This window comes from Takifugu flavidus, chromosome 15 (genome assembly GCF_003711565.1).
Source record: "Takifugu flavidus isolate HTHZ2018 chromosome 15, ASM371156v2, whole genome shotgun sequence".
Classification (NCBI taxonomy): domain Eukaryota; kingdom Metazoa; phylum Chordata; class Actinopteri; order Tetraodontiformes; family Tetraodontidae; genus Takifugu; species Takifugu flavidus.
This window is the reverse complement of record NC_079534.1, coordinates 6204867-6225854: the sequence shown is the minus strand read 5'-3', so window position 1 is coordinate 6225854 and position 20988 is coordinate 6204867. Positions and strand designations below refer to the sequence as shown.

Below are 20988 nucleotides of genomic sequence, written 5' to 3'. Positions count from 1 at the left end.
CTGGCCCTGCTTCGCTCACTTTCACCCATTATCATCATCTGGCTCTTTTTGCATGTGTGTGTTTGTCTCATCAGCGACTCCTCGGTTACACACACCTACATCACAAATCTAAATAATGAGCGCACGACTGAGCAAACAGCGCTCTCGCCGTAAAATCCACTTTTCCTTTTCATCCTTAAAAGGCCCGCATTGTTTACGGCGAGGCGCTCCTCTGTTGTCGGCGCGCAGAACACGTCTGAACCCGGTGCGGAGCAGCCGCCTGCGCCTTTTTTTCTCTCCCAACAACCAGACTCGGGAGACAGGAAACGGAGAGGAGAAAAGTAAATGTCAGAGCACATGGTCATGCGTCTGAAGGAGGGTGGAGACAGGTCAAACATGCAAACATGACATGCAAGGGTCAGAAGATGGAGAACATTAAATCAAACACAAGCCCAAAGGGTACGGCCGCCCAGAGGGGCCTCCCGCTCTTTGATTCTGGTTGGAATCCGATCATCGATGGAGCCATGGAAAAGAAACCTGAGGGGCTTCAGAGGGAGGAGGCTGAGAGGCTCTCTGCCATGTGTTTGGGCTCACTATTGGTATTGGGCCGAGGCACTCGAGCTGGAGGAGGCGAGTGCTTGTGTGGCTTTGTGTGGATCATTATCAGAGTGCCGGGTGGGCGAGCGGCTGCACACACACTCGCACACACTCCGCGCTATTATATCCTGCCGTTTTGTCGGTGTGTTGTGGGAGAGGATGTGCCACGGCGGCAGCGCTATTGTTCCTGCCTTCCCCTCATATCCTCCCCCTCCCTTCCCCTCCCCTGGGGTGCGGACAGCAAACAAGGACATATTGCTCCCGTATTTGGAGGCGATCTGTGGAGTCAGAGGTGATGATGAGTGACTTGATGGAAAAAAATAAAGGCCATCGCGGGGCCCGTGTGGGGGGCCGGTGCCGGGTCCCGCGCTGCGCTGCATCACGACGCCGCTCGTTGCGAAGCCCGTTAAAACGGACAAATGATCTCATCACCAGCTTTCCCAAGTTGGTGGATGCTCATCAAGAGGCGCGCCTGACCCAGTTCATCTGCTGGCCTTTGCTGCACTGGGACATCCATTAAGGAAGCGTTAGAAGCCCTTTGGTTTGGTTTTGATGTAAAATGAAGGGTTACAAATCTGCTCTTTCACCAAAACAATCTTCTGTCTAATTCTAACTGGGGTGGAATTCCAAAAATCTGGGCCAGTGTTAAAGCAGCAGTGAAGTATGAGGTCATCCACAGGCCTCGGTACAACCCGGTTTCCTCCTGCTTTGGGATTAATATCTCTATTCCAGTTTTTCAACCCCGGAAACGTGGGGACATCCCAGCCAAAGACGGGTGCCAGTCTGGGTCCCACAGGGCAGCAACTGTCCCTCCCTCAGCAGAGGTGGCCCCCAGTCCTCTGAGACCCCCGTTAGCCTATTGTGTGCACCATCTGTCGGAGCACACGCTCGCACAAAAGGGGGTAACAGTGCCATGCGGAGTGTGGTGCCTGTTTAACATCATTAGGAGGCGCGGTTGAATGTGGTAAACCCATTAAGAAATAGTTTCTTTCCACTTTTCAGACAATACCAGGAGAGCAATTGTTTCAATCACTTGAAATAACAAATAGATGGTGAATTATGAGGCCTACAGAGCCAGGAAACACAGACAGAAGCCTCAAATTGAGTTTTCATTCCACAGTTTTACCAGATCAGCATATTTTAATATTCAGAGTCATCACGACGAAGGCCGACACAATTCTCTAATCCTGCAGAATCTGTCGGCGTTCTGTGCGAGCGTTTATATTCACGTGGGAGTCCTTTAACCTTTCGGTCGCAGTGGCCACTGTCACCCATGTGGGGTCGCTATTTCTCTTCCGTGCAGCGGGCGTCCCTTCAAATAGGTCAAGAAAAAGTTTTGTGTTTTGACACCTCTTGGTGGGTGGAGCGGCGTTCCGGTGATTGGCTGGTGAGTTTCAGCTCCGCGCACGGCGATTGGCCCGTGCACTCTAATGGGGCTGAGAGCAGGCGATGTCGGGTCCCCCCCTCCACCACGGCCGCCGCCTCCTCCAGCTCACCCCCACCCCTTTCTCGCACCCGAGGAGCCCCTCCGCTCCGTTCTTCCCCCTGTGCCGATTGTCACACACTGTTTACTACGGCTGGAGATGTGACTCACCGCCCTGGCTGCCTGCTGGAGTACCGCGCTGACAACCGAGGGATTCTTTTTGACGCGCGCCCGTGCGTCTTGGCTATTCGGGGACCGGCCGCGGAGACTGTCCAACCCATCTGCCATGGCAGTGGATTTGTTTGCGCTGCTGTGCGCACTGGTCGCCGTGTCCTCTGCAATGGAAGGTAAATAAGACGCACGGATCGGACTTGTTTGTGGAGGTGGAAACGGTTCCTCCTGCGTCCGGGGATGCTCGCCTCTGTCGGGTAGCGCTGCGTCGGGGGCAGATGAGGGATCTCACACACGTGGATCGCAGCAGATCGTCCCCCCGTCCCCTGGTCCTGTCACCCTGTGCGTTACTTGCACTGTACTTTATTTAAACACTAACAGCGTGAAGTACTTTATCAGGTGCGCTCAGATTTACTTTCGTCACTCCTGCTGATTCTTTTCAGTCCATTAACAAAAACATATCTCGTACTTTCCTTCAGGAGTAGTTCTGCTAAAAAATGGGTGGAAATCAGTGTGCAAGTTCCTGTTTCATTTTAAAAAGCTGCTTATTCTTTGGTTTGTTTAAATTGTGCTCGCGCTCCACTCTCTCTGTCGTCCCCCCGTGGCTTTCTGCGTCGTTTTTCCTCTCACACGGACGTGGACGCGCAGCAGCGCCACAAGTAGCTCATATCTCCTCGATTAAACATGTTTTTCATTTCCGCTGTGGGACCCTGGAGGGACGGTGCGCAGCGCTGTGGCCATAGACCTGAGCTGTCCCAGCAGCGGACCCCCTCCTCAATAAAACCGAACAGCGGCTCCCCATGGCTCTCTGTATCTTCATACCTCGGTGATATACAATAATGCCCCTTCTGACGCCCTTAATGGAACATTTGTGCCTCAGCTTGTGTGGTTGTTTTTGTCATTTTGGTGCAGTTATGGAAACCATGCAGCCCTGCGGCCTTTGCAGGGAGGGATGTTTTGAGGGTCAGACGTGCGCCCGGTGTGATGTGACAGCAATAGAAAATATGAATGCCGATTCACGAGGGCGGGTGGGAGTCGTCAGATTTCCCTGAGAGGGGGAAAAAAAAGTGGGATCTCACCTTTTAAGAGATGAGATAAGAAGAGAAACAGGTGGACATAAAGATGGTCCCCGAGTCAGACGGCTACCTCAAGGGAAAAAAAAGTGGTTTTCTTGTTTGAATTGTTAATTAAAAGGAGTGTTTTCCCCATGGGAAGGTTAAAATCTTCACTGATTTGAACTCCAATCTGTTGCTCTTTAATGTGTGCATGAGAGAGAGAGAGAGAGAAGCTATTGACCACATTATCCCTGCCTTTCTGGGTGCCCCCTTTAATCTGATTACGAGTCCAAATCGGCCGCTCATCACAAAGAGATCAGTGATGTGTGTGTGTCTGGGTGCGTTTGAAACTTTAGAGGAACAGGCAGCTGCGAACATATGGTCCAGTACATATGCTGATGAAGAACGAATGAACTGATCTCACATTAGCATCAGATGGACTGGTGAGCCCGCCCCGAAAATCTTAAATAATGCCTTTAACCGCATAATATGGACAGTTTCACAGGTTGAAATCACCTGAATACAAGTTAAATTGAGAAGGCTAAAGCACGAGTCCAGGCCCTCAGTCCCACCAATGGCAGCCTATTTTGAAGGGGGAGGAATTCCACGAGATACAGAACGCGGTCTCTCCCCTCATTTGTTTTCTCCCCTCATTCCTCCCATCATTTCAGCTCCAACTTTCCTACTACGCCCCTCATCTTTTTCCCCCCCATAAATCTCACCAATCTCACAGTTCCTGTCTCCCTCTGCTGCGCCCTCACTCTCCGGTGTGCGGATGGTTCTTGCCAACAGCCGCGGTAATTCTTCCTCGCTCACGGAGCTGTTGCTTATTTCTGTTTACGCCTAAACCAATTAGGCCTTGATAAGCCCGCTCATTTAGCTGGATAGAAGTTGGCGGCAGTGGAGTCGAGATTGCAAAGTTAGACTGAGGAAGACAACAAAGATGGTAGCTACAGTAGGCGGGGGGTCAGGGAACATGAGAAAAGATGCAATATGACTATTTTACAACTGAGGGAGCTGCAATTGAGTGAGGTGGTAAATGAGCAGCGGGCAGTGTGTGTTAGCTGGCTGTGCTACACTGGGAAGCGTGCAGCATGGGTTTGATACCAGAACATTAGCAATGTGCTGTTAGCAGCCCCTAAAGATCCTGTTGGAGATTCAAGGACCAAGTGGAGGCATTATTAACGATAAAGATACACAGTTATGGTAAAAGTTTCTGCTCAGAATCTCTGAGTCTACGCCTCTGGGAATGCAGCAATTAGCATAACTACAAATCTTCCCTTAACTCAGCCCTTCTCTCCTATAGAATCGGGTTATTTCCATGTGCCTATGTACCTGTGTAAATTGTTGAGTCTCTTCCATGTTTGCTGGTGCAGGCAAGCAGATGTCTCATATTAATCCACAACGTCAATGCAGAGGACACAAGATCCTCAAAGTTCTGCACCAAAGTAAATCACACCATACTCCACGTTAGTAGTGGAACCTTATCTAGAGTCATTATAATTACCTGTAGCCTTAAACTGTCCAGTTAAATGGCTGCTCCTTATTAGATGTACAGTGGGACCTCTACTTACGAAATTAATTGGTTCCGGAAGTTGTTTCGTAACCTGAAAATTACGTAAGTAGAGACGCATTTTCCATGTAAATGCCCTAATCCGTTCCAAGCCCCCAAAAATTCGGACATAATTTTTTTTAATAAATCATAAAAATGCATCAAAACATGTAACAAATACATCTTACAATTACCGCAAAATAAATGTAGGAATTCAGTGCAAGGCTTCCCCAGGAACAAAATGAACTTTATTACAGGCTAATCTTACATTAGCCATCATTACTAGCAACGAACGTTAACGCTTGTGGTAACACTGCCATCTAATGGACAAACATACGAACACCCACAATAAATCCCGAAGACGACGAAGAAGACGCTGGGATACACACAAACTTGTACATATTGACGTCCCTCCTAGCCAATGGGATTACAAGAAGATGCTAGGCGATAGCCAATGGCAGAGCATGTTTGCGTTCGCTAAACTCCGCGAGCTGCGAGTAGCAGCGGTAGCGTATTTTTGCCTTTCGTATCCTGAAATTTCTTTCGTAACAAGAGGAAATATTTTCCCATTGAGACGTTTCGTAACATGAAAATTTGAGATGTTCGTAAGTAGAGGTCCCACTGTACTGCTTTACACGTGCTAAAAAAATGCACTTGAATATTGTCTAGGTCTGGTCTTAATCCTGTGATTGTGAATTTGGACCAGTTTGTGCTGCCTGGCACTTGATATGAGAGAGCTTCAATGATTAGAGAGGAGAACAAGTCTCAAGATGCTTTTTAGGTCTTTACAAGTGGGTCAGAAAAATGACGGAAACTGCGGTGAATTTATTAAACCACCAATCACGCTGACTGTACGTGTGTTTGTTAAACTCCAGAAATTACTAGTCTTGAGCAATGTAGGCCCAATCTGTCATCACAACTGCATGGCTTCTTTAAAGAGGGGTGGCATGTTTCTGCAGTTCCCGGTTTCTGCACGTCTTCAGAGGCACTAGCTTAAATATTTTGGCGTAAAGTTCATGAACAAGAGCTGCCTGAACTCAAACCACAACACTAAGCTATTGAACGTTTGAATAGTTGGAACATTTTACAGTTTTGTCTGATATAGTAGGAAAAATATAAATCAATGTCAGCTTGACACCTGAACATTCTGCACATACTGTAGGTCCGATACGTTGACCTTGAAAGGAATTTCCATGTTTCGCACACTTCGATCCAGTGGTGAAAAAACAGCTTGTAGTGCTTCAGACTGGCTCTGCGAGACTGGTGTAGTATTGAGTTAAGATTTCTACCGCTGGAGATGCATGCGAGTGCACCAGCTGCGCGGAGGAGACAGCCTGTGAAAGGACTCCTGTTGAGTCCCTAATGGATGGGAATTCAGGATCGCTTCTCTCCGCCGTTCTCTTGTTTCAAACGGTTTGGAAACAGAAGACTGGAACTGGAGGTCCAACACACCCTGCTGGACCGAGGCGGTGAATACTCGCAGGTGTGCGCAGGTGTGCGCTGGTGTCCGGCGGTGGGCAGCACGGCTGACCTAGGACCACATCTTAATAAAGTGGAATTTCAATTTTCCGCTCATTTCCGTGACCTTGTCGCAGAATGGAGGCTTTATTTTGCCCGCAGTGAGGAGTCTACAGCATGTGAGAGTGTTAAGGTGTGCTTATGCAGCCTAGTCAGCTATGACGACCCCCAGTGCAAAGCTCTGCCTGAAGCTCGTGTACCTGCAGTGCAGTAAATCTGTTGTGCTGGCAGTGTGGTCGAACTCTGCCACGCTGAGGTTTTTTCCTTCGACGACACGCTGTTATTTTCTTTTTCATATCTCCAATATTCTGGGTTTGAGTCTCTCTCTTTTTAATTGTAAAACTCTTGGCTGTGTGTCCTCTGTGTCTCTCTCAAACCCGCACTTGTACCTATGATGCACACACAAACACGGTGCCCCTCATGGCTCACCTTACCCCAGAGACACCCGAGCCTCGGGAAGGCCAGATGGTGGATGCAGGTTGGGGGCTGGTATGCGAGCTCGTCCCTGTACGTTACAGATTGAGAACCGGCAACATCACCAGAGAGCGTGGAGTGAGCAGAAGGCGATGACTGTATGTTGCTGCATGTCTTGTTCCCCGACTCGGGATCCCGTTCCAGTCCTCCCTCTTGTTTTATGTCCTTCCAACTTCGTCGTTTTGGCAACCTCAGAGAAGCTATCATTGCTATTGGTTTCTGCCGGCTTTGCTCTTGCCTATTAGAGCTAGTGGCCCACAGTGAGGCGTACGGCTAAGGCCTTATTGGTCCAGACTGTGGGAAAGTGGAGCCACCACTCCCGGCAACATGCGAAAGGCATTAGAACACAGGAGAGCAGGAGCTACTGCCCTGACACAGTTGAACTTCAAACTTTGCTAGTCCTGTGTTTTCTGGAAACATTTACAGCTCTGCCACAAGTGTAGAACTCACCACGGCTGTCGACGAACACAACCGCAGGCACACTCACCCCAACTCCACGCGCGCAAACTTAGATAAAACTCCCCAAGTCACAGCCAATGCCTCTGAATTGATTGGGAGCAGTGACCTGCTCCCCCCTCAGGTCTTGGACAGCAGTGTGAAAATGTGCTTTTTCTCATTATGTTTCAGTCTTTCAGGTTTTTTCCCCCTCCATTATCACCTGTCCTAGAGATTGGGTGACAGTTGTTCAGTCAGCAGGAAATGGGAGCCTTTTCGATATTTGCCGGGTCGGGAGGCTGGAAGAGAAGGCATTGATTATCCAATCTTTTTCCCCCACTGTTCACGCACCCTGACTCCTGCGGCCTCCAAGCCTTCAGCCTCATATCCAACCTCGTTGCCATCTTTAAAGCCTGGCTAGCTGAGCCAGCTCCACAAAACCTGATATCGAATTTTTTTTTTCTGTTTAATTGTCAACTTTAAATATTTTTGCTTATTAACGTGTTTATTTTAGCTAACCCACCTTAAGTCAACTCGTTTTCCCCCAGCTTTAATCCCCCATATTCCATTCCTTACCTTCTCCTTCTTAGTTGAAAACAGATGCAGTCGTGAAACGTTCTGGTGTTTACTGAAAGGGAACTCGATCCTGTCCTGAAAAAGATGTGAAAGCATCGGGACCGTCCGGAAGAGGGTGAAGACTGCCGGAATCGTTGGCTTGAGTGAACAAAGAGCTCGCTTCATGTTTCCCCAAATCATATCAACTTTTTGAGTCAAGGCCAGGGTGATTTCATTTGATTTTCAAGCCTGGTGGCTCAAGCTTAAGGGTTATGAGCTGGAAAGTTGTGGGGGCAGAAGAAAGCAGGATACGCTTGTTTTTCAACTGGCTTTTAGTGCGGGCGGAACATAAGTCAACCAAACCCCTAAACTTTCCACTTTACCTAGTTTTGTACTAATTTAGGCGCTACAGATTAATTGCCAAGTGGAAAAGCAAACTGATTTTTTTTCTTCTTCTTTTTTGCATTCTGAACCAATCAGCAGGACAAAAGATGCTGTGTCTCCAGTGCTCAGATGAATTAGAGTCAGAACATTAATAGGATGGAAGTGGAAGCTGCTCCACTTCTGATTAAATAAAAGCCGGCTTCTCCACAGGCTGTTTCTCATAGGGAATGACGTGTATACACACTCAGATGAGGACAAGCAAGAGCCCTGGCACACTCGCACAGCCATACCCGTGTTGCTTTTGATGTGCGGAAGGGAAATCAGGGAAGACGGAGTGCTAAGGGCCTAGGCCTGGGGCCTGTCCCATTATTAATGAAGAAGAGCCAGCATCTCTCTCAGGTTCAGGACATATAGACATATTTCACCGTTCACTTGCCCTTCTCCTCGCCATAAATGTAATCTCTTATTAAGCGCTGGGAAGTGAAGGGCAGATAGAGAGAAATTGTGCATGAACGTTCGCTCCTCGCTGTGTGTCTTTGCCTCAGCGTGAGGAATGAAAATTGCACGGCGGAGATGAAATGAGGTGTCCGCCCGGTGCAAAATGGAATGCCGGTTTCTGAGTGGGACACTGATGGGCCAGTTAGTAGCAGCGGTGGGAGGGAAGTTTCCAGACTAGGTAACTCTGAATTCCTCGGCCATGCACATTTCTAGCCTGCCCCTCCCTATCTACCTCAGTAGCCAGATAAGAGAGCATTTTGGTGGTAATTAGCTATTGATTGGAAGCCCGGAGGTTAACATGAAACCAGTGGACACCGTCTGGATCTACTAGCAATAGCCTGGATACACTGCAGCAATAGTACTAGGACCAAGGGAGGCATTTCCCTCAAGGAGCCCAAATTTTGGCCCCAGTCTCTACACTAGCAAACCAAAGATGGACCTCAACTCTAGAAGCGTTGATTAGAATTTCATACTGTCATCTCAAATATTGAATACCTGTTATGTATTCCTCTAGTTTGAGTCCATTTTTAGTATTCATAATAATAAACCTGAGTTTTCTCAGGCCATACTTGCCCTCTGACTTCTCTCTCCTACATAAACAGTTATGTCACCCAGGGCCAAACGACTTATTTTGATGGAAGGACATTCTGTGGGTAAGAACTGTACATTCTTGTCTCGTTCCTCTGTGTGCCTGATTCTTTTAGTTGAAGGGGAAACTGGCGGACTAATTTGTGCAACAGCAGAGAGGGGGGCAGGCCTGCATCTGCCTTATTTGCACTAATGAGGAGGCTGGTGGGTTCGGCTACTAACACCTCCAGCCCCTTGCAGCGTGTGTGCACGGGGATCAGAGAGTGTACGTCTCCTTCGACGGCTGCAGGGTGTGATTTGCAGTTTTTATATAAGTCTTAGCCATTGTGAGTAATAACGGGAAGGCTATTTTGTGCGGTGGTGTATTTGTTGTGTGGTATTAACAGTGTCTTGACTTTATGAGAAGTCAGTTTCTCACACAAACACCTTTCTTAAACTTTTAAACTTGCTCTATTACAAATGTATTTCCCACTTCGGTTGTTTCTTTTCTCATCTCTTATTCGTGTACAGTGTTCTCTCCCATGTGTAGCGAAAGCAGCGGGTCCATGAGGTGTTTCACATCTGTTCATCCGACTGACGATGATGCCTGGGAAGAACAGGGTCACTTCTATGAGCCGGGCGAACGAACTGGCCACAAACAGTACAGTTCATTTTTATGGCACAGTGGAGTTTAGGTTAAGCAGAGCTGAATTTGGTTGTAAATGAACAGATGTTCATGGTCAAGATGTTGAATATCGACATGTCCCACCGTGTTGAGCCGAACGTTTCAGCCTGGTGGTTTTCCCCAATGACAGCAAGCGCATTGATTTGAGAAAAGGATTCAGTAACACATCAAATCACACGTCCTTAATGCAGAAGGGGCGCGCTTATTACTGTTAAACAAGCACCCTGTAACTCATCGACGATTTTAAAGGCTTAAATTTGCAGCATGTGCGCCTCTATGGATATTTTAAAAGGACTTCAGTCGGTTTAAACTCATTTAAATTTCAATCATGTGTTTTTTTTAGCTCCCCAAGTGTGATGTATCGTGTCGAAGCCTGCAGTAATGTCAATACTTTCTGTGTAATGCCACATCAGAATACTGCAGTGGAGAAAAGCAGCTGGCCAAACAGAGTCAGGCAGGGATTTGTTGCAGCGCGGATCATCTCTCAGCCCTTTTGTTCATCAGGCTTTCGACTTTCCTTCCACAGAGCACATTAAGGCTGTCTTTCTGCGCGCACGTGTGTTAGGCCAGCTGTATTTACTTAACGGAAAAGAAATAAAAAATTCCTTTATATTGCTGACAGTTAGTATCAGTATTTATTCACTAACATTTGCTTGACCTCCATCACGATTAGCTGAGTTTTCATAACTGTGTTTTAACTGCAATTTAAAGACAATTTAAAAGGCACAACCCTTTCAACTTTCGAATAACAAGGATTTGGACTTATTGATTTGGACAGCTGAAGGAAGAAACAGGACATAGGAGTGCACAACCTCTCTCTAGAAGGTGAAACAAACAACACAGGCTTACACTCATCTGCTCTTGAAGGCCGACCCAGACGCCGCGCGGTAATTGGCTGAATGGATAGCGCCTCGCATTTCCGCATGTGTTCTCAATCAATTTGAGGCGAAGGTAACGTTTTGAAAATTGACTTCCTTTTGATAAACATCATGCGGCAGCTCCTCAGAGACAGAGAGAGGGAGAAAAGGGATGATGGATGCTTTGGAAAAAAAGAAATGCAACCAGACAAAAAGCAAATACGAAGCCTCCGTCCTTTTCTTTAACCGTAGCTCGCCTCGGCTCTGGAGATCAATTGGAAAATCGTCCAGGACGTAGCGGCGTCGCAATCATATCATGGATCACAGCTTGGAAGCAGTGACAGATGTCGTGCGCGTCCTGTGCTTAGTTGAGGAGACGGGTTTGTGTCTGATGGATTGGTTGTGGGTGGTGGATAAAGCCCTGATTTTTCATCTTGTGCGCCTTTTTCGTGTTCTTAGAAGCATTTAATTCGACAGACAAAGTGGAAAAAGCGGAAACCTGCAGGGGTTTTCAGGAATATTCCCAGATTTACTCGGCTAACATAAAACGGATGGACTGCCGGGGAGATGAAGTGTGTCAGAGGTCTTCAGATGTGCACCTGAGAGTCTTTCAGCTGATGTGAAACGATGCTGGCAGGCCGATTAAAACATTCACACTCGGCTCCTCCATCCAGACAAACACACACACACACACACACACGCACACACACCAAACCCAGCCGGACAATAGATCAGATAATTAGTATGGACAACCATTTCTACGCCAACAGCTCCTTATTGCTTTGTCTTTCCCATCATAGTGACATCAGCACGTTGCTAATTGACAGGTAATTGCCATTATCATGAGATGGATCTGTTAAGTTGCAATTAAAAGAGCCCCACTGTGGCGTGTCAGTGTCGCCTTTAAGAACTCTGAACTGATCCGTTTGTCCTTGCTCTTGATCAGGCTGACCTTCAGGAGAGCAGATCAGTTCTGCGAAGTATATCTAGATTTCATTCGCAGCAATTCCATCCGAGAAGCGGTGTGTTTCCTTTACGATATTTGCTCCTCCTGTAACAGATAAAAGACAGACACAGGTAAAAGCATCTTGAAGATGGAGGAAATCACTGGAAGCTGGAGTTCACTGGTTGGGGTCAGTAAAGGAAACGCCTCTGTGCGTTTTGTGTGTGTTGGCGCAGGTATGTATTGTCCAAAATGGCGTTTGACTGGCTGCAGCAGGACTGAAATGTGATCCGAACATCCTGAAGCACCCGAAAATACCCATGAAAGGGCCTCATTTAGGCCCGGTAGGAGCCGGTATAGCACAATGCCCTGATGACAGAATAACTACAGGAGGAAATAGCTCTCTTAGAAGCAGTATAATAACAGAATATTGTGGAAGTCACAAGAGGATTTTGGAAGGAAACCCCCTTTTTTTTCCTCCGAGCATTCAGCGGGTGGGTGTGTAGCACATTTGTGTGTCAGCGTGTGGTGTGTGTGTGTGCGTGACATGATAACCCTGTTTGTTTTACATGCAGACGATGCTTGGGTGTGTGAATTGAGCCATGCTTGGCCTGTCAATCAGATAAAGAGATCATTAAAGGTGTCGCGCTGAAGTCTCGCTAATCGGCTGTCTACATGGGCCCGTCTTCAGACTGTGCGCAGGAACTTTTTACGCTTGAATATTTTGTTCTAGTGAGCAGGCGATGGTTCCATCTTGGGGTCCATATGGACCCGGTTGGGGCCTCACTGCTCTATAACAGTGGGGGAATCGCAATTAGCACTACATTTGCTGAGGATGGCTTGGGACCAGAGACATGTCACCTCAGCTTCACAGCCTGGCCTTTGAAGACGTGCGCACCCCAGTGTGTGTGTGTCTGTGTGTGTGAGATGTTGGGATGGGGAGAGAACACACGCAGGTGTGTGTATGAATACACAGGGAGGGAGAGCCGTATCACAACACCTGCTTCACAGAAGGGGGTCAGGCTGCTTCACTGTGGTGTGAGTGTGTGTGTGTGTGGGTGTGAGTGTGTGTTTATGTTTGTGGCAAAATGCATGTGGCTTCCCGTAATTACTGTTATCTCAGCTCCTGTTGGATTTGCTGTCTTCTAACATGCTGATATGTTTCAGTGCCAAACTCTAATATCGTGTCATATGAATTAATTTAAGTACGTATTTATTCTATTTTTCTAATTGTAGACTTTGTAACAAATGTTGCATGTGTGTTGCGACAATTTCACCTTGGCGCAATCATCCCTTTGACCTGTGCAGGATGTGGGAGACAATGGCAGACAGCCCGCTGATGCAGGCAGGAAACCCGTCCTCCTGCATGTCCACGCTTTGAACTTTGCCGGGTCAGCGAAGAGCCAGATGTGATTATTTGAGCACGAGAACCATGAATGAAAACAAACTCCGCTGTTTCCTCCACTCGGCTGTTGTGTTTGTTGATCCTCGGAGAAGAAAATTGACTGCTTCCACTTGACTGCGGCTGACACCTCCATATGACTCAGCGAAGCCGCCATGATGCTGGAGATGGAGCCCGTTGGACTGTGAGCATGAACAAACCCAGAGTTCAGATTGACTCTGAAATGATGAAAGCTTCCCACTCGGTGGTGTCGCCAGCGTGTGATGCAGATAGGATGAAAGCGGATGTGATGGTGTGACCTTTTGCGTTGGAGGGGCCACGTTGCTATCTATGAACTACCGAGGCCTCCGGACTGATTAGGAACAGGCGTTGTCGGTGTGCTGTGTCTCCTTTTTCCCTTGGCCTGCATTACTTTGTCCTCCCTACTGCTGTCGCTTCCTCTCATCCCTCCATCTATTAGCACCAAAGTGTACAATATCTTCACCGGGCTTCGTCCAGTTGGGTCGTGATGTTTGACAGTTGCCAGAGTCAGCTCAGTGAAGTGAGCGCGCTGCTGCGTTCATGTGTTTCGGGGGGGAGGGGATGTGCCTGTTTGTGTGTTCCTGTGGGTCTGCGCATGCTAATGACAGCTGACAAAGCCCACGCTGCTGAAATTAGCCTTGCTGTCTGGTCCATGGGGAAAGCGCGGATGCTCTCTATACTGTAGAAGCAACTTTATCGTCACACTTGCCGCCTTCCTATACCATCCAACCATCCGCTCTAATGGCCCCACATCCCCCACAAACGATAACCACCAAAGGAAAACCAGATTTGTTCCCCACTCCAGTTTCAATGCTTTAAAATCTCCGAAGATGATTCGCAAAATCGGAACGGAGGGGATGTTTTGCCTCTATTGTTTTCATATTTTCTCATCGTGTGTGCGCTGTTGCTTTAAGATATCGAGCTCCTCGGCAGTATTGAGTTCCGTTGAGTCTACAAAATATTTACATTCAGTGTCTACGCTGTCAGCACTCCAGAGATTTATTCACGGAATAAAGTAGCGAAGAGGCTGCTGTCAGCATAGAAAGGATCCACGGCGGCGTTCGGCTCAAAAAAGCTTCATCGCGGACATCCTGCCACTAATGAAGCGCTACAGGTTTTCTTAATGGGTTCAGGTTTTATTGCGTTAGTTTGATCGCTGTGCTTTTGATCACTTTGCGTGCGGTGATTTGGAGTTGATCCGTGTGGCATTGGAGCCAATCGTGTCCTAATTCGTGTGTGTTTGGACCTGGATAGATGAAGAAATGAAAGCGGTCCCTTGTGAATCAGGCTTTATTAAAGAGAAGTTAATGAGTTCCCCTGTCTGCCTCTCATTTTTCCTCTTCTCCCCATCTATTCTTAACTCCATCCTCTCTCCTTCCAGCCTCTCTCGTATCCCCCTCACACAAGCTTTTGCTTAAGCTGCATTCATGTACTCAATGTGCGGCCTTGCCATTGTGAGCAAATTAAAAGGAGTGAGCCAGTACAAACGTAGGAAGGGAAATATTGAGCTCTTATATCTACAGCAATCATTTTCATTTCAGGTTTTCTTTTGTGAATGCCAAAAAAAAAATTCCTATCCCTCCCTGCTAGCTGGATTTTCATCCAGGATTGCGTGTGCATCTCAGTTAATTTGCCTTTCATGTATGAATATTGGAATCTTTGATGTTCAACTATTCTCTGACAACAAAGAGCCAATTGACATCATCTTGAAGCCACTATTTTTTATGTTAGTCAAGTCATGGATGAACCGCTTTCCTGGCTGCGAGACACTATGAATAACACAGAAACATGACTAGTGCCCCTCATTTTTAAAAGAACAGAGGAGGTAATTTTGGAAATGATTTCATTTTTAAAACAACCCTTTCCTCCTTACAGCAGCGTTGTGATGGCGGTCTGGCAGCACTGTGAGATTTTGACCCCAGCGTGTTCCGTGTCATCTGATTCCCTCACAGCGAAGGCCTTTCCTCTCATTCCCCGTTACTGTAACCAGCAGATCCAGCAGATCTGTTCTGACGGCCTTATATGAAGAGCCGAGGGAAGAGAGATGACATTATACTCTGGCAAATCCACAGGACTGACGTGCTGGGGGTATTAATGGCATTCTGAAGGGGACTGCTTCCCCCCGCTGCCACCAAAAGGAGGTAGCACCATTCCATCTGGAATCTGTGGAGTTCGACTTGAGTGATGTGAAATGCTCTGTGTTGGAACCTGCTCGGGCAGGGCGAGCCGACGTATCGGTGGAAGGAAGCCAAATCAACTCTGATTTACGGCGCCTCGCAATCTAGAAAGGGCCCTGTCTGGTTACCGAGGCGAAGCAGAAGATGTATTGTAAAGGTTAGCATGGTGCAGCAATAAAAACAATCAATCACAGATCTATGATGAGCCAGTTAAGAGACATTTAGGCACAAATTATGGCTACTAATGTTGACGTGTATAAATTTCCCCGGCAGCCAGACACGGACATTAACGGCCTCGGCCGACAGATATTTTGTTAAAAGGGAGACATTATTGCAAATTAAACAAGTGTGTTGGCTCAGCGCCTGTCTGCTGGCTCTGAATGGAGCCCCCAACATGTTGCCGCTCTCATGTAGACGTCTATTACTGATTTGGCTTTGACCTCACGGTGGAACTTGAGGAGTGTGTGGAAGACATATTAAAGGTTTTCTGGGAATTTGCAGCTGAGATCCTTATATCTTTGCGGAAAAAAAAGAAGACTTTTACTGTTGCTGTAAACCAGATCCAAGTATATCAGAGGATTTCATATATACAGTGTATATATATATACATATGCAAGATGTCCATTGGCTTCTACACTCGTTGTTCAGTCCAAGTCTGATGTCTCATCAATGCCTCTGTGGTTTCCCAACGAGTTAGCTTGGAAAATGCTACTTTTACCAAAATAAGGCTGTCCTGGAAATACAGACGGGGAAATTAATGAGGGTTGGCACGGCATCGGCAACCTCTCTCTGCTAAATCTCCCCACCTTCTGAGGTGAGATGCCGACAGGTTAAAAAAAAAATAAACAAGATACAAGATGAAATTTTCATTTGCAGGCTGCCGTTTACATTTTGTACAACATGTGTTGTGCACCAGCGTCTGCGCTGGTCTGTCAGTGGAGCATTTACCTGCCAGAAACTGATCTAGTTCTCATTATAGAGTCATTAGTTTGTTATATTGTGCAGGTTCTCTACCAGCTGGTCTGCAGTGCACAGTGAATGGACCATTGTGAGAGCTTTTCAGTGCCGTGACACAGATCGGTGACCCTGAAATTTTGCCCAAGTAAAGTTTTGAGTCATGACAATGTTGCGGTTGGGATTAAGTAGTCCTCTATGTGATGGGGGTTCTGGTGAACAAATATTTCCTTTTCCATGTTCCTTGATAACATCACAATGGAGAACCACTGGAGCACCTGTGTCCCATCTCCATGACAACTGCCCTTTTGGCCCACATGTGATGGAAAGCATAGATAGAGGCACTCTTGAACTTGCAACTGGATTTTAAAAGGGAGGATTTTTGGTGCCAAATAAATCACACCGAGTGGAGTTGGGGGTGAGAACCTCTGATGAGATATAGAGCCCACAGAAATAGGCCATCACAGACCCCATCCCTTCCAGCCAGCGCCGGAGTTAATGACTTTCAGATCTCTGGGTGGTTGTCTGGCTCTGTGTTAGCAGGTTTGTCTCCGCTATCTTCCCTCTGTTATCTTTGCTCTGCAAATTCCATCTTCTCGGCTGGACTGCCATTGTAAATGGTTGTGCGGCGCTGCACGCTAATGAATGCTTTGTTACGTTGCAGGCTATTTTTTCACGGTAAAACAATGGCTGCACTGTTTCCCTCATTTGTTTCGGGACAACACGATGCGAGCCAGGTTTAGCTGAATCTGCTCCTAGGCAGAAGAAAAAGTAACACGCAACGTGTGATTTTTGGACAATGCCACACAAACCTGGTGCCTTCTAAGCAGGAGAAGAACAGCAACTCCCGCCAGTGGGCTTCGTATTCCGCTTGAGGTGTTGGAATTGGCTTGATGATGAATAGAGAAGGAGAAGTCAGGAAAGGATTGTAGATGGAAGAAAATATGACAGGGTGGGTGACTTTTATAGCTATACCGGAGGAGTCAAGTGAGCTCACTGAGCCAGGGTAATATGGTTTGAGTGTGTCGAGCAAAAATGTGTGTTTGCTCTGTCCGCTGCGCTCCCCGTGATTCTCTGCTTCCTGATTCTTTACTGAGATTTTTTAGCACAAATGTATGAGCTTAAATGCGTATGTTGTGGTCTGTGAATATGGAGCTTGAGTGGCCATCTAACACTACTGCCCCCTATCATGACCTGCTGGTATTACCTGTCCTGCTGTATTTGCTCTTTTCAGGAATGGGCTTGGGTGTGTTTTACCAATGCCACTTTGCTCTTTTTACCTAAATGCCTGGTGCTGTTATGAGAGGACCTTTTCATTTTTTATGTTTTTATGAATATCAGAGCCTGGGTTATTGATTTGGCTGCTGCTGTGTGGCTGACGCACTGAAGGCTGAGAGGCTGGTGTGGGCATGAACATGTGCAGTGGTATTTGTTGTTTAGGTCAGGGTCTCCTGGCAGCAGGGATGAAGGGCCTTAAAAGCAATGATCGATCACTTCGCTGCTGAAAACATTGTGGTTTTCTGATGTGAGGTGGCCATTTAGGAACACTAAAGCCGCACCCTGTACCACACGGCAGTTGTAACACTGACACAATAAGATAAATAAACAATCGCTCAAGGGGGCAGGAATGAAGACTTATAGATGTCTGCAAAGCTGAGGAATGGTCAGTAGAAATGATTATCTTCTGAAGGTTCTGGGTTCTAGCCCAGTAGGGGGTTTGTGATTGTGAGGAACTTTTGTGTTAAAAGTTTTTATCGTGGTACAGTCTGAAAATGACCAATTTTCTACTCATGCAGTAAGCCTTGATGCTGACTTGACAGCGATTGGGAGGACTTCTAGCCCTCCGATAAGGTGCGCTAGCACATGCGCTCATCTGTGGTTGATCCGATGTGAAGGTGAGCGAGACTCACACTGTTTGTGCCTCTGCAAGAGGGCTGGAAATGAATCCATATCTCAAACCGCCTGCGAGGAGAAGAAATGCACATCCACCGAGTGTAAATGCCCCACACAGATTGGACTGACTAATACCATTTCACTCGATTCTGCCAGTCCTCGTCTGTCAGCTGTGAAAGACTGCTTGCTTTGCTGTTTCAGCCCCACAAAGGATCATCTTAAGTAAGAATCCAGAGTGTGTGTGTGTGGAAATCCAAAAATGACAAGGGAGAATGAAAAGGATTAGACGGTAACTCTATTTACACTGCCTCCATGGTGGGATCCAAACAAGCATATTTATACGGTGCTGCAAAGACCCAGCTGAAGTGGAGTGTGCATGTGGGTGCGTGTTTGTGTGAAATAGGGAGAGTTGAAGAGGAGGACGAGGGCAAAAAAGACAAAGGATGAGACTGTGTGCAGTGCACTTCTCTCCAGAAGACAGTTTAAACAGGATTAGAGGAGGTAGCGATGTGCCGATTCCAGCAAATTATACCATGTTGTAAAGTACTGCACCACCCACGTGCGGCCCACACCTACACGGAAACCCCGCTGTGGTTAGCATGCGTTGCAAGCATCTCCACGCAGAGACGTCACGCTCAAATGACTCCTGAAGCAAGTGTGGGTTGGAGAGGAGATGCCTTGCTTCAATGCAACAGGGTTTGCGCTTCCGCCTCGCTCTAATCCACCCGGTCCTGTCGGCAAGAAAGACAGGGATTAAAAGACAAAAGGTGAACATGGAACAAAAAAAATGAGGGCTGGGAAGGAACACTGGGTGAGGAGACACGTTATTGCAGGAACCTCTGCAGGATTTTCCTGTGGCGGCCGTGGCGCATGCAGATGCGGAGTCTTTTGTATAAAGTTAAATCCCCTTATTGATCAGGAGATTAGGTGCTGCCTCGGTGCTTATTTAAGTTCCAAAATTACACAGGCATAATGTCTTTTGTCTGGTAAGGGATGGATCGGGAAATTGTCCAGAGATGCAATAGAAATTCAGCCTGGCAGCTCTGTGCTACAAATGTGCTCTGGTTTTCCCTTTCAGGGTGTGGCATATCCAGGATTTGCAATAGTGCACCGAGTTACCAGAAATCAACGGAGGAGACAGGACAGGAATGTATTCCTTCCAAAAACCAATGAGCGTCCCCACCATAATGAGTGCAAAATACACATCCCAGCATGGAAAGCATGCAACCGGAGAAAATGAGGAAATGTACAATGTCCCTGAAGTCCCCCAATCCCCCCCCCCCCCCGGAGCGGCTCATCAGCAGAATGTGATAAATCCTGAGAGAGTTCCGGCCAAGTCAGGCTACCACGTTCCCGCGCCGTCATTAGTCGCCCCATGCAGAGGTCCTGCTCCACGCCCTGCAGACACGCACCTGCCACTGCAGCACCTGTAATTTATGAGAAATGTATAAAGTAAGTCTAGCAACTTGAGCAAATTGCAGCAAGAAACATATATATGGAATGTACGGGTGGGGCTATATGAAGACATTCAGTCCAGTCAGTAGCATTTGCTGGTCTTCAGCACTTGCATCTTTATACACACACACACACACACACACACACACACACACACACACACACACACACACACACACACACCTGGGCTACCTGATTTCAAATTGACTACTGGAATAAGGCATTTGTGAGGCAGGGCAGAGAACGTGGTACTGATGGAGTGTTACTACGGGGGTAACCCCAGCAAGAGAGGGTACACACAGAGGATGTGGGGTTTCGAAGCACCCATTTCTCCCACATCCTCACTGACTAAGAAGCAGCTCTTAGCTCAGTGTTCTAATAGGAACACGAGAAGCTGGAGGCTGAAAAAGGAGATAGAGAGATTGTGGGCCATGAAGGCAACAGTGGTCCCAGTAGTAATTGGGACACTAGGGGCAGTAACACCCAAGCTGAGTAGATGGCTCCAACAGATACCAGGAACCACATCAGAGATCTCTGTCCAGAAAAGCACAGTCCTAGGAACAGCTCAGATCCTGCACAGAACCCTCAGACTCCCAGGCCTCTGGTAGAGGACCCGAGTCTGAAGGAAGGAGGCACCGCCCAGGAGGGGCGAGAAAGAGATTTATATATATATATATATATATAAACCTTGACAGCCTTTAAATTTAAAAAAAATAATAATTTAAAAAATTTGATAATCAAAACCTGCCAGGAAAGATAAAAATACCCCAAAGAGAACTGTACATTTTCTACACGTCTGTCACTCTCCATATTTAAAAAGACTGAAAAAAAATGTATCCAACACCATTAAAGTCTGCCAACTATTTTTAGAAAGCCAACTGTCACGGAAATACTGTATGTACACACATCTTAAGCCCGTTCAAATCACATTTCTATTTTAAATTATGTTGTTTGGCATTGGATAACCACACTGTCCGCTGTGTGTGTGTGTGTGTGTGTGTGTGTGTGTGTGTGTGTGTGTGTGTGTGTGTGTGTGAAGACTTGGCAGAGATTGTCTCCACAGCGTGTAAGGCTGCGATGTGCACTGTACACATCTGAGCCGCCACCGTGGACAATAGAAGGACAGACACTTTATTTCCGCTTTGTCTCCGAGGCCTCATTTATCGGCTGGTAGCCCGAGGCATAAAAATAACGCCGGCCCAAAAAAAGTGTTACCAGAGAAGCGAGGAGACCACCATCTGGTGGAGAGAGTAAATAGGGTATTGTCTGGAGCTCCTCTGATATGGAAGTTGATGTATAATGGCTGCAAACATCAGGAGCACACTGGTGTTAGCGTCCCTAAAGTTTCACTTTTTAGTTTGGGAAACATCCAATTTTTTCGTGATTGTGACAA

General features: G+C 47.1%; 1 protein-coding gene across 3 annotated transcripts in view; it reads left to right on the top strand.

Annotated features, from left to right (window-relative positions):
* Positions 1-2057: 2057 nt before the first annotated feature.
* Positions 2058-20988, top strand: part of LOC130538603 (ephrin type-B receptor 1-B) — a 113385-nt gene continuing 94454 nt past the window's right edge. For 2 of the 3 annotated variants that reach the window (XM_057056355.1, XM_057056353.1), the window contains exon 1: positions 2059-2346. In XM_057056355.1, coding sequence (XP_056912335.1) covers positions 2286-2346 — 61 coding nt within the window. In that variant the 5' untranslated portion in view covers positions 2059-2285. Of the gene's footprint in view, positions 2347-20988 lie in introns of all 3 variants that reach the window. The other variant, XM_057056356.1, reaches the window with a different exon arrangement.